Here is a 13,652-nt window from a genome sequence, read left to right on the forward strand (position 1 = left end):
TTTCTCACTTTTTCCTAGCTTTAGATGAAAATCCTGCCTAAGATTTCCTCCCATTAACACGAGTGAATTGGAAATAAGGGAGGAAATATGCTCATCCTTCTTGCTTCCTGGAGAGAATTTCCACCTCTTCCAGAAAGTAAGAGTCATTGCAAACACGGGCCTCAATATCCTATGATAGCTAGAATGTACCCTCTTCCAGAAATGAGTAGTCACTCAGAATGTGGAAACGAAAACAAAATTTTCCACAGAGGAAATGTTGACTCGAGGTTTGTCAGTAATTATCCTCTGCATGAACTCTCACTGGAAGCGTTTCCACTAAACCCTTCATGCAGGTTCAAATTCTTGCTAAGAAATGCTTCTCATCCACCTATGCTTTTTGCCAGAGGCAACCATGATGGGGTAGAAAGCAGTAGTCTTGGGGCACCTGGGTGGCTCAGTCGGTTAAGCGTCTGACTCTTGGTTTGAGCTCAGGTCATGATCTCATGGTTTGTGGAATCAAGCCCCACATCGGGCTCCATGCTGACAGTGGGGAGTCTGCTTGGGATCCCTCTCTCCCTCTCTCCCTCTCTCTGCCCCTCCCCGCTCTCTCTCTCTGTCTTGAAATAAATAAATAAGCTTAAAAAAGAAAAAGAAAAGTAGTCTTGGAGGCAGAAAGCTGAGGCTCGATTCTTGCATCATCATCCGTAACAGCTACCATTTCCTCACCCCAGACCCGGAAGGCGGCTTAGAAGCAACAGTCAAAGTCTCTGTTACATACCAGGAACTCTATTTACCTGTTTATTTTAGAGCAAAAGACTTTCTCCCTTTAATTACAAAGATACAAGATACATGGTTATAACCCAAGTCATGTATGGATCGCCGTTAAAAGAGCTAACACCGTATGCTAACTATGCACGCTGTGCGAAGAACTTCACATCCTTCACATCGTGATATTCACAGCGGCCCTATGTGGTCATTTCTCTTATTATCCCCACTTTTAAGATGAGGAAACCGAAGATTAGGAAGTTAAAGTCACACAATAAGGGAAAGAGCTGGATGATGAACCCAGGCATTCTGTCTGCAGAAATCCATCTAAGTAAACATTTTGCTACATTGCTGCTCGAAACAGAGGCGTGAGCCCTAAAATAAACCTTTATGGGTAATAATGCACTTCTGAATTATTCACGTCATGTTAATTTCGGCATACTATTTGGTTGGAAAAGAAAGGCGGAGGGCAAGTACAAGAGGCTGCCAATCCATACTGGGCGCCAAAAAATCTGGCAGCGACATAGGTAAGTAAACACCCTTTTTTTTTTAATGTTTACTTTTGAGGGACAGACGGGGGGGAGGGGAGACACTGAATCCGAAGCAGGCTCCAGGCTCTGAGCTGTCAGCACAGAGTCAGACACAGGGCTTGAACTCGCAAACCGGGAGATCATGACCTGGGCCAAAGTCAAACACTCAACCGACTGAGCCACCCAGGAGCCCCAGTAAATAAACATCCTTAAAGAAACAAGTCAGGAGTACCCAAAACACCCAGTGCTAGGCATTATTTAATAAATTATACTTCTTCTAAAAGGTGGATTCAAATATAAATCATGTTAAAGAAAATGTAAAGACTTAAGATAACTGAATAAAATGTTATTTAAAGAGAGGGAAACAGGTTAAAACAAAATGAACACTAGAGAAGAAAATATATACAAGATAAAAATTACTAGATTATGTGCACAAAAATAATCATCTCTGAATGACAGAATTAAAGCTTAATTTTTACTTTGTATTTTTCTGTGTTTTCTGATCTATTTGTAAGACATACGTATTAGTTGGATCAAGGAATAACTGCTAAGGAAACGGGAGGTTTGTTTGTACAGCCTGTGTCTAAAAGTAATATTTGTTGACATGTCTACATGAAGAGAAGATCCAAAGTACAAAATCACATTCACTGTCACAGAGCACAACCGAAGGCAGCTCACCCTGTCACATTTAGATTGGTCCAACTGGTACCAAATCCAGGAGACAAATCCATTTCTTTTTGTTTGTTTTTAATGTTTACTTATTTATACTTATTTATTTATTTTGAAAGAGAGAGAGAGAGAGAGAGAGAGAGAGAGAGAGGGAGAGGCAGAGAGCGAAGAAGAGAGAGAATCCCAAGCAGGCTCCGCACTGTCAGTGCAGAGCCCAACATGGGGCTCGATCTCATAAACCGTGGGATCATGACTTGAGCTAAAATCAAGACTTTGGACGCTAACTGACTGAGTCACCCAGGCGCCCCAACAAATCCATTTCCAATGGTTAACCACACCTTATGACTCAAGAATCAAGAACAAAGTCCAGGTGGGAGTGGAGCACTAGAACAGGGCGTTCTCCCATCCAGCGAGAACTCTTGAGTTCTTGATCAAACACAGTAGGGAAACCATAGGTTTCATCTTCAGTCAGTTGAGAAACCTAATCAGACTGTCCTTCGAATACAATACCACCTAAAAAGCAAAAACCAAACCCAAACAGTCTTTCACAATACTTACCAATGTCTTAGTCTAAACTGTACTTGCTTACCTTCGATCCATTCACTATAAGCCGTCACAGTGAACTTCTGACCATCCACAGTATAAAATTCTCTTTGGGCAAGAGCCTTCCCTCCACTGCTGTGATTTTCATAGTTCCTCACAGATTCATTGCAAGAAGCACTTCCACCATCAATGACACCAACCAAAGCCCATGCTTGCCTAGAAGGAAAAACACCATGAGCCTTATTTGTCATGGTACCAGTCCACATCCCTGACACACGTGTTATGTCAGGTGCTGCTAAATGCTTGTATTTCATTTGTATCAATCCCTCTACTTCTTTTACCATGAGGTTGTAAGTCTAAACCTTGACTGAAGTAACCGACTTCACAGAAGGAAATGCACCTGGACTTTAAATCCTTGTTTGTCTAGCTCTGTAACAGGTGAAATACCAATGACTGGCACTAAGATTAATCACTGTCTTCCCTCCTCAATACACACCCATTTGACACATCATTCTGGGCACAAACCCATGTATTTCCCTTCTTTTAAAATGTGTATTGCAGGCACCCTGATATTTATCGCAGCATTATCTACAACAGCCAAATTACGGAAACAGCCCAGCTGTCTAATGACTGATGAATGGATAAAGATTTGGTATATATGTATATGTACACACACACACACACACACACACACACACACACACAATGGAATATTACTCAGTCATTAAAAAGAATGAAATTTTGGCATTTGCAATGACACGGATGGAGCTAGAGAGTATTTTTTAAAGAGTTTTGTTTGCTTATTTATTTATTTATTTTTATTTTTTAGAGAGAGAGTGTGCATATGCGTGAGCAGGGGAGAGGGGCAGAAGGAGAGACAGAATCTTAAGTAGGCTCCACACTCAGCGCAGAGCCCAACACTGGGCTCAATTGGACAACCTTGGGACCATGATCTGGGCCAAAATCAAAAGTGGGACACTCAACCAATTGAACTCTAGATGCCCCTAGAGAGTATTACGCTAAGTGAAATAAGTCAGTTAAAGAAAGACAAATATCATATGATTTCACTCATATGTGGAATTTGAAAAACAAAACGAACATAGGGGAAAAACTAGAGAGAGGCACGCCAAGAGACAGACTCTTAACTACTGAGAATGAACTGATGATTACCAGAGGGAGGTGGGTGGGGGGATGAGTGAAATCAATGATTGGGGTTAAACAGCACACTTACGGTGATGAGCGCTGCTGGGTAATGTATGGAAGTGCAGAATCACTATATTGTGCACCTGAAGCTAATATTACACTGAATGGTAACTAACTGGAATTTAAATGAAAACTTCAAAAAGACAGAAAAGAAAAATGAACAATAAAATGAGTATCGCCTGCTGTCTTTTGAACTCTCGGCAATGTTCTCAAATCTGGCTGCATAATAGAGGCACCTGGGAGATTTAGGAGTCCATCTATGCTCAGACCCAGCCCAGACTGATGACATCATCATCTCTCCAGGTGGGGCGTGGCCTTATTAGGTTTGTTAAAGTTTCCCAGGCGATTGGGATGTGCAACCAGACTTGAGAAACACTAAGTTGGAGAGTGGTTCTCACACTTTGATGTGCATCAGAACACCCAGAGTGTGTCAAACCAGATTGCCAGGCCCCACTCTCAGATTGCTTGGGGTTGGGCCAGAGCATTTGCATGGAAGCAGGCTCTGAGCTGACAGCAGGGAGCCTGATGGAGGGCTCAAATTCATGAACCATGAGATCATGACCTAAGCCAAAGCCAGAAGCTCTACTGACTGAGCCACCCGGGCATCCCTCAAGAATTTGCATTTCTATCAAGTGCCAAGGTGATGTTAAAGCTGCTGGTCTGGGGACCACATTGGGAACCCCTGAGTTAGTCACCAACCCTGACTGCACATCAAATGCCTGGCGGGGAGTAGGGGGTGGGGGGGCCCATCCTTCAGAGATTCTGATGTAAAAATTTCTAGGTGGGCCCTGGGCATGGGATTTTTAAAAATTTCAGCAGTGCAGGGGCCCCTGGGTGGCTCAGTGAGTTGGGCGTCCGACTTTGGCTCAGGTCATGATCTCACAGCTTGTGGGTTCAAGCCCCGCGTTGGGCTCTGTGCTCACAGCTCAGAGCCTGGAGCCTGCTCCGGATTCTGTCTCCCAATCTCTCTGCCCCTCCCCTACTCACACTTGTCTCTCTCTCCTTTAAAAATGAATAAACATTTAAAATTTTTTTAATGTTTATTTATTATTTTTGAGAGACAAAGACACAGAGCATGAGCAGGAGAGAACCAGAGAGAGAGGGAGACACAGAATCCGAAGCAGACTCCAGGCCCTTGAGCTGTCAGCACAGAGCCCGATGCAGGGCTCAAAGTCACAAACCTTGAGATCATGACCTGAGCCGAAGTCGGATGCTTAACTGATGAGCCACCCAGGTGCCCCTTAAACATTTAAAAATTAAAAATAAAAATCTCAGGAGTGCAAAACTGAGAACCAATAGGATACTGGTGTCTTAATAGGCTTAAATCCAAGTTGTATAATCACTCTCCAACAGATTTACATTTTTACATCTCTTTGTTGAAAGCAACTGTGTTTGAAAATTCCATTTAATTTCATTTTGTTTCTGTAATAAACATTCCAGGGACTTGCTCAGACTTGTGGCCAAAATAAAAAAAGAACAAAGACAAAAAGCCAAAAAATGTGCCTTAAGACTCCAGGTTTAAAACACAGAAAGAAAAATGTCAATTTCCTACTCTGGGGGCCGGGGGGTGAAAATGTGTGTGTGTGTGTGTGTGTGTGTGTGTGTGTGTGTGTGTGTGTGTGTGTGTGTTTGTGTGTGTGTGTGTATGGAATGTAATCTATGTCAGACAGATGGCTGGATACTCACAGATAAAAGTCAACCAAAGCATGCCTACATCCTTATAAATTCCACACCTGCCCTGGCATGGATTAGCTACTTTTCAGCTGACTATGCTTTATAGCTCTATTTATATTCCTTGACACTGCACAAGGAATCAAATGCAGAATGTTTCAATTTATTATCTCCTATGTGGGAGGAAAGGAGAAGAAATATCAGAGACTCCCTTTATTCACCAGAACTGCCTCAGCAACTATAAAACAATGCTCTATTCTACTGACATTATCTCCAAAACACTCCTACTTCCCTCCTCCACTTGAGGAAAATTTCAGCGCACCAGAACATTATCTTCAAAGGCGTATGCTTATGTGCATTGGAGATAATGTCAAAGCAATGGAACACTGGCAAAGGATCACAACCCAAATCCCTCTGTCAAATCAGCAGCACTATTTTAAGGGGAATTTAGAAACCAGGAGGGAAAGGAAACAAAAAAAGGTCAAATGCAATATTCATAGCTAATGACCACACAAATCCAGAGAAACAATGGAGTAAAGAAACAGAAGTTGTCATCCTGGCATTAATGGGTAATGAAACAAGCAGGTGTCTAACTTTGCAAAAGATCATGTTTCCACTGCTAGGTCTAGAAGTTACAGAAATATATACACATGGGTTTCAAGAGATGGATAAAAGAACATTTGGAGAAGCACTTTTTATCGCAGAGGTTCAAAGTGGAAAACCTCCCAGATGTCCAGCAGTGAATACACTGTAGTACAGGCATACATAACACTCAGGAACATAGAGTTGAGCAAAGAAGCCAGATGCAGAAGATGATACATTGTCTGCTTGCATTTGTATGAAGTCCAGGGGCACCTAGGTGGCTCAGTCCGTTGAGTGTCTGACTCTTGACTTTGGCTCAGGTCACGATCTCACAGTTCGTCGGATTGAGCCCAGCATCGGGCTCTGCACTGACATCTTGGAACCTGCTTGGGATTCTCTGTCTCTTCTCTCTGCCCTCCCCTGCTCTCTCTCTTTCTCTCCATCTCTCAAAATAAATAAACAAATTTAAAAATATATATATTGGGGCATTTGGGTGGCTCAGTCAATTGGGCATACGACTTCAGCTTGGGTCATGATCTCATGGTTTGTGGGTCTGAGGCCCAGGCTGGGCTCTGTGCTGACAGCTCAGAGCCTGGAGCCTGCTTCCGATTCTGTGTCTCCTCTCTCTGCCCCTCCCCTGCTCAAGCTCTGTGTCTCTCTCTCTCTCAGAAATAAATAAGCATTAAAAAAAATTTTTTTAATATATATTATATGAAGCCCAGAAAGAGGCAAACCTAAACTTTCATATTCTCCACAAATTCAGATGCATGGTGACCTTTGGTGAACAGAGAGAGTGATTGGTGAAAAGGAGGAAACAGCAAGGGCACTGCCAGGCCACTGGCAGTTGTTCTATTTCTGACCTGGTGGGTGGCTATCCAGGTATCACATTGTGATAAGTCATTAAACTCTGCATTCCTGTTTTTTGGCACTTTTCTGCATGTGTATTATATTTAAAATCATAATTTTTTCAAAAACCCACCTCCTGCTCTTCTCCACCTCCCACTGCCTACACAGCATCCTCCTACACTCCTCTCAGGTGTCTCACCTTTGGGAAGCCTCCCCAGATTCCCCAGGCCGATCTGGGGGCTCCCTCTATTTTACGCTCCCATTACAGCCTGCCAGCAAGGGTCTCACTGTCTAGTTTGGTGTGTTTCTCCACTGGATTGAACGAGGGCTCTGAGGCTGTGTTCTTTCATCTAAGCACCTGTGGGTACCCAGTACTCGGCATCTCAATATTCCCTGGGTGAATAAAAGGGATTTAAAAAGCATTACAGGGGCACCAGGGATGCTGGGGTTGAGCATTCGACTCTTCATATCGGCTCAGGTCATGATCCCAGGGTCACAGGATCAAGCCCCACACCAGGCACTGCTCTGGGCACGGAGTCTGCTTGGGATTCTCTCTGCCCCTATCCCGCTCACGCACGCTCACTTTCTCTCTCTCAAAAATAAATAAACTGATGGCTGATGGGGGGTGGAAGGGAGGGGAAAGTGGGTGATGGGTATTGAGGAGGGCACCTGTGGGGATGAGCACTGGGTGTTGTATGGAAACCAATTTGACAATAAATTTCATATTTAAATAAATAAATAAATAAGCATTAAGTTGTTTTTAAAAAGCATTACACACACTTTTCTTCTTTAATTTTGTCTTCTTTAACTTTGTCTAGAAATTCTACAGATAATATCCCATTCCAACACCCAATCAAAGGAAAATAATAACTACATCACTCAACCATCCAAGGAAAAAATAACCAGATCATGTCAACATGTGAGTTTTAAAGTCTTCTTAACTTTTCACAGCAGATACTCTCCAACTTCACTAAGAACAGTAAGCAGGATTAAAACTTCCATTTTTTGAATTGAAAGCGGAGCCAGCTACTTCCCCCAGACTCAGGGCTGCGTTAGGAAGTCACGGTAACCAGAGCACGGCACGAGAGCCATTGGCAGGAGAAATGAATCCTGCTCACGGATGGGCTTCCAGGCCCCTCCAGCTTGTCGCTCTCTCACATGTGCCAGGGCTCCACAGGCCTGCGCCAATCAAGCCGACGGACTCAAACCAGCGTGCAGAGGAGTCCAGAAAAAGAAACAGAAAACCGTGCGTGTTCCACAGGCTTTTCAGATAACTTTCACACCTCAGCGTGGGATCGGGGCCCCAACGAGCCTGAGTTTCATGTGGTTTTCAAAAGGTAACGAAAGAGGGAAGTAAACTGGCCTTGAACTGCCTGCCAAGTTCTCAGTACCACATTTCCGTACCTAACTTTTCACAAGCCTGGTGCTACGGTTCACAAAGTGCTTCGTAAACCAAAGCCAAGAAGAGAGCTTTGCTAACCAGCGTCCCGTCCTCCATCCCGTCGTTTCACAGCACAAGGTAACCAGACCTGGAAACGGTAGCTGCCATTCTGACGACTGGAGACAGTCTATGGAGTGATGTGTCCCTTTCTCCAGCCCCCTCTCCTGTCACACAGATAACAGACTCAAACGCATAGCTGGGAGGGAAAGTAAAAGGTATGCCCACCTGTAGCCCAGTCCCTGGATGAGTTTACTTCCCAGCCGGTCCTGGATCATTTGTATGGTTCCTTGTAAGAGGCTCTTGGCTGCCGAATCTCCAACGGCGATAGCAACAATCCGGCCTGGATCCTGGATTCTCAGAAGTTCCTGAAGCCGTCTACTCTCATTGTGGTATTCGTGGGTATCAAACTTCTCACTTTCCAAAATTTTGGCCGTGTCTTGGTCGATGATCCTCACATTGAGGCCTCTAGAAAAGTCCTTTTCAAAGGCATACGACCCAAAGGTCAAGCCCGAGGAATGCAGAGTTCTCGCCAACAACGTCCACGATACTGTCTGCGCCCCGTGGATCTCCAGTGTCCCGCCAGCTTCCACACCAATAAATTTTTTGCCAAATGTTGGCATACTTTCACCTTCATCTGACTTGCCATACAAGGCAATTGTCGCTTTGGATTTATAGCGGCATTTTTCTGCTCCAATATGAAGCGCCCCACCATCCTTGATCAGGATGTAACGAGTCCTCAAAGTAATATTTCTGGATCCATCTTTATCATCCCCAAATACAAGCAATCCTGCAAGGAACAACACTAGTGTAAGCCAACCTCTGAAACATCTCTCTGGGATACAGAGAAATAGAGTTTACTTTAAGGCAGTTACTGCAGGATTAGGAAAACTCTTCTGCAATTGAGTTGGGGAAAAAAATTCATTACGAGTCTGTTTAGAAAATTAAGCCTGTTTTGGGGTACCTGGGTGGCTCAGTCAGCTGAGCGTCCGACTTCGGCTCAGGTCATGATCTCGCGGTCTGTGAGTTTGAGCCCCGCATCGGGCTCTCTGCTGACAGCTCAGAGCCTGGAGCCTGCTTCCGATTCTGTGTCTCCCTCTCTCTCTGTCGTCCCCCTGCCCCCCCCCCCCCCCCCAGCTCATGCTCTGTCTCTCTCTCTGTGTCAAAAATAAACATTTAAAAAAAAATTTTAAAACATCAAAGGAAGGGGTAACCTCACGGCTACCATAGGCAGGGACCTTTCTTTACCTCCATCCTGAATGACTACAGAATTCACCGTGGCATCTGACGTCAGACGGAACATATCTCCCTCCTTGATAACAACTTGCTTGGCAGAGTCTTGTCCTGGATCCCAGTTCCTGAGACGTGGGTTTTGATCTGGGCAATTCTCTACAAGCAATGCAACATCAGTAGCCATCAATGGAACAAAATTCATGAATGCTTTTAGCCAGATCCAAGTTCTATTATCATTTATGGCAATTTGCAAGGGATGGGCGGACCTGTTTTAACTTCCTGCCGTAAGGATGGAAATCCCATCCCGTTTCACCCAGCAGATATGTCAAAGCCTCTACTTCAACACATTCAAAAAGTTTCACCATGAAACTAAGTCACTATCATCTGGTTTGGGTCAAACTCTACAAGGTAAACAAGGAGTTCCTTGAATCATCGACTCTGGAAATAAATGAACAATAAAAAACAAAACTGTGAATTGCTCTCAGACCTACACTAGGAAGGTGTTTTAGAAAACAAGTATTCACAACATACTGGTAAGTAAAAATTGGAAACTGCTAATACGTCTACCAGGTCCTCCCAAGTTCCCTGTGCACAGTGAAGCATAGCATAGGCGATAAAAGCACCTCTATCACCCCAGAGGCAGCAGCTAATACCAGCTATCTTCAGACATGTGCGCTTTCCCAATGAAACTGCCAGAGGCAGACGGCCAAAGACATGACTTCTCATTTTCAGAGATGAGGAAACTACAGATCAGAGAAGTCAAATCCAAGATGACTCAGCAAGTTGAGTGATATTCAAGTTCCCCCTTAAGAAAGAAATGAGGTTTACTGGACATGCTGTGTTTCTTTACTAAATTAGAATGTGACTCTCGAATGGGCGACGAGGAAAACATGAAAGCATTGCAACAGCTATTTAATGCAAGAGACCTTCAGCTGCTGCTATAATTTGGAAGAAGGGGGAGGGAGGGGCAGGAATCACACTGGTTTCGATCAACTAATGACCACATATTTACTGAGGATCAACGTGTTCACTTTGTACTAGCTATTGTAAAATTTATAAAGCATAGAATGAACTCTATTAAGCATAGAATGAACTGCAAAGGTTATACTCTACTAGGAGAAAAGTCACCAGGTAGGAAATAACTCCATATTGAACAATGTGGTACTCACTTGATGTGCCAATAAGCTCAGAGGGGTCGGCTGGAATAACTGAGGCAGTTTCAATGGAACACAGGGACACTAGACCTGGACCCCCAAAGGGCAGACAGTACTTAAATAAGAGGAGCACGAAGGTGGGAGAAGCAAGCGCCCCTTGCTGTCCAAGTCCATTGGCTGCTCAGTTAAAAGAGCCCACGTTTAAACTCAAAGTAGAGACAGGCAAGGAAGGTGTACTTGGGAATCGTATGAAAGTGGAAGGTGCATGTTGGGAAATAACATGAGAAAAGCCTGAGGAAGCATGAGGAAAAGTAGACAGGCTGAGTGCAGCATGAAGACATTATTTTTTATAGAAAGAAAATTCTGATTCCTCGTTTTTGAATTACACAACACTCAGGGCAAACATCTTATTTCTAAGCACTGGGGTTGACCTAGGCTTACGCTTTCTCTTTGACAGTAACTCCTGCAGTTACAATTAGCCTCGCTGGTTAAGACCTTGGCAATTAACCATTAAGTCCTTGGCAATTTCTCATGGAATTTTTCTCAGAGAATTTTCATAATCACCAATATTTAATTCAGATAAATCAGTCATCATCACTATTATACTAGAAATAATCCTTAAATGTCTCTTTCCATTAAGAAAACAAGAACTCTCTTGGGAATGCAAACTGGTGCAGCCACTCTGGAAAACAGTATGGAGGTTCCTCAAAAAACTAAAAATAGAACTACCCTACGACCCAGCAATTGCACTACTAGGCATTTATCCATGGAATACAGGTGTGCTATTTCGAAGGGACACATGCACCCCGATGTTTATAGCAGCACTATCGACAATAGCCAAAGTATGGAAAGAGCCCAAATGTCCATCGATGGATGAATGGATAAAGAAAATGTGGTATATATATACAATGGAGTATTACTCGGCAATCAAAAAGAATGAAATTTTGCCATTTGCAGCTACGTAGAATGGAACTGGAAGGTATTATGCTAAGTGAAATTAGTCAGTCAGAGAAAGACAAAAATCATATGACTTCACTCATATGAGGACTTTAAGAGACAAACAGATGAACATAAGGGAAGGGAAAGAAAAATAACATAAAAACAGGGAGGGAGACAAAACAGAAGAGACTCATAAATGTGGAGAACAAACTGAGGGTTACAGGAGGGGTTGTGGGAGGGGGGGATGCGCTAAATGGGTAAGGGGAGCTAAGGAATCCACTCCTGAAATCATTGTTGCACTATATGCTAACTAATTTGGATGTAAATTTTAAAAAATAAAAAATAAAAAATAAAATTAAAAAAAATCAAGATTCAAAGAAAAAAAGAAAACAAGAACTCTCTTGAATGTGTTCTGACTTTAAGGGTTTCTTAAACTTCTGTCTTCCCATAAAACATCTAGCTGGAACTCCCCATGATGTTATATCACAAGCAAATGTATGCCCCAGACAACAGGCCTGTACCCAGCTACTGAGAAGGAAATCTGGTCTGTTGACATGTAGGGCCCACTAAATGGTTATATAACTTCTCTTCATCTTTTAAAATTATTCCCCAGGAAGCACGCTTCCTCAGGAACCATCACCAGAAATCCTAGTCTATTTCCCTCTAGTAAAGTACACTTAATGAGAAAATACGTGGTCTGCAGAAAGGACTGACAAATAGCTCAGCGGCCCTGCCTTTCTGGCTGCCCACTGTTGAGCTGTGGGTGCATTATCAAGGTTCTGGAACAGCAATAACCACAGCGAGGCGGACCCTGGAAGATGTCAGCATACCACATATTTCCACTGAAGTTCTGCACTTTTACTGCCAAAATGTGAAGCTGAGGAATGTTGATTCAAAGGAACCACATCAGTAATTCAATGTCTTAGATGGAATATTAAAAGGTCAATTAAAGCCAGAGGTTTCACCTCTGATTTTCCCTGAATCTAGCATCTCTTTACTGCAGATTACTTGGGAAGAATGAATCAATGGCAGTGAACTTGGTTATTCTGCTGGAGAAAAGGGGAGAGAAAGTCAATGCTAAGAGCCAATCAATAGAGAGCAGTGTCACAAATTCATTATGTGATCTACTGGTCTGGTTAGCAAAGACATTGCTATGAACACCCCTCTGTCTCTCTCTCTCTCTTTAAACGCTTATTTATTTTTGAGAAAGAGAGAGACAGAACATAAGCGGGAGAGGGGCAGAGAGCGAGGGAGACACAGAATCCAAAGCAGGCTCCTGGCTCTGAGCTGTCAGCACAGAGCCCAATGCGGAGCTCAAACCCACGAACCATGAGATCATGACGTGAGCCAAAGTCAGATACTTAATCGACCGAGACACCAAGGCGCCCCTGAACATCTCCTTTACTTCAGGTCTATTTTCTTAGAAGCATTGACACAATCTTTCCCAGGACTTTCAAGCCTATAAAACCCCTAAAGCACCCATGGAAACTAAATAAAATAGTATTTGTAAGTTTTATAAGTGATGAAGTGTTTCTCAAATGTTACATTCATTTAAGGAGGCACCTAATTTGACAAAAATCTGTTGTAGATAGTAAAAAAAAAATTTTAAAACAGGCAAAAATGGTGCCCAATCCATTGTTATGGTCTGCTTCTCCTGAGACAGTCCTGAGACCTCTGATTTTTGGACTGATGGATGAGATTCTATCATGAGGTTCTATCATGAGGATTCTATCATGAGATTCTTGGTACTATATTGAGGCCGACTGGGCAATGAATTTCTTCAAAACCATTCAAAGTATTGATATATTACCAACTTGAAAAGCAAAGGCCATATAAAAAATTAAAACCTCCCACATGATATTTAACTATGAAGTAATGAGTGATTTTTAGATAAATGTATTGGAACTTGAAACTCCTAATGGATGTTTTCCTTTGGGGAAAAACATTGTTCCTCAAAAATATTTGAAGCTTCTTTTTGTCTGTCTCCCAGCTGCTTTCAAACCACAGAACACAAATCATAGTATTTTCACTCATTTTTTTTTTTTTTTTTTAGTAAAATGTAGGGGCTCCTGGCTGGCTCAGTTGGAAGACAGTGTTACT

At 42.9% G+C, this 13,652-nt stretch overlaps 1 protein-coding gene across 2 annotated transcripts in view; it reads right to left on the minus strand.

Annotated features, from left to right (window-relative positions):
- Positions 1 to 13,652, minus strand: part of CEMIP2 (cell migration inducing hyaluronidase 2) — an 85,613-nt gene that overhangs the window by 50,410 nt on the left and 21,551 nt on the right. For both annotated transcript variants that reach the window (XM_060610078.3, XM_060610077.3), the window contains exons 3-5: positions 9,475 to 9,615; positions 8,455 to 9,016; positions 2,533 to 2,702 (exon numbers count right to left, since the gene is read on the minus strand). In XM_060610078.3, coding sequence (XP_060466061.1) covers positions 2,533 to 2,702; positions 8,455 to 9,016; positions 9,475 to 9,615 — 873 coding nt within the window. The remainder of the gene's footprint in view (positions 1 to 2,532; positions 2,703 to 8,454; positions 9,017 to 9,474; positions 9,616 to 13,652) is intronic.

The sequence above is a fragment of the Panthera onca genome, chromosome D4 (genome assembly GCF_046562875.1).
Source record: "Panthera onca isolate mPanOnc1 chromosome D4, mPanOnc1 haplotype 2, whole genome shotgun sequence".
NCBI lineage: Eukaryota > Metazoa > Chordata > Mammalia > Carnivora > Felidae > Panthera > Panthera onca.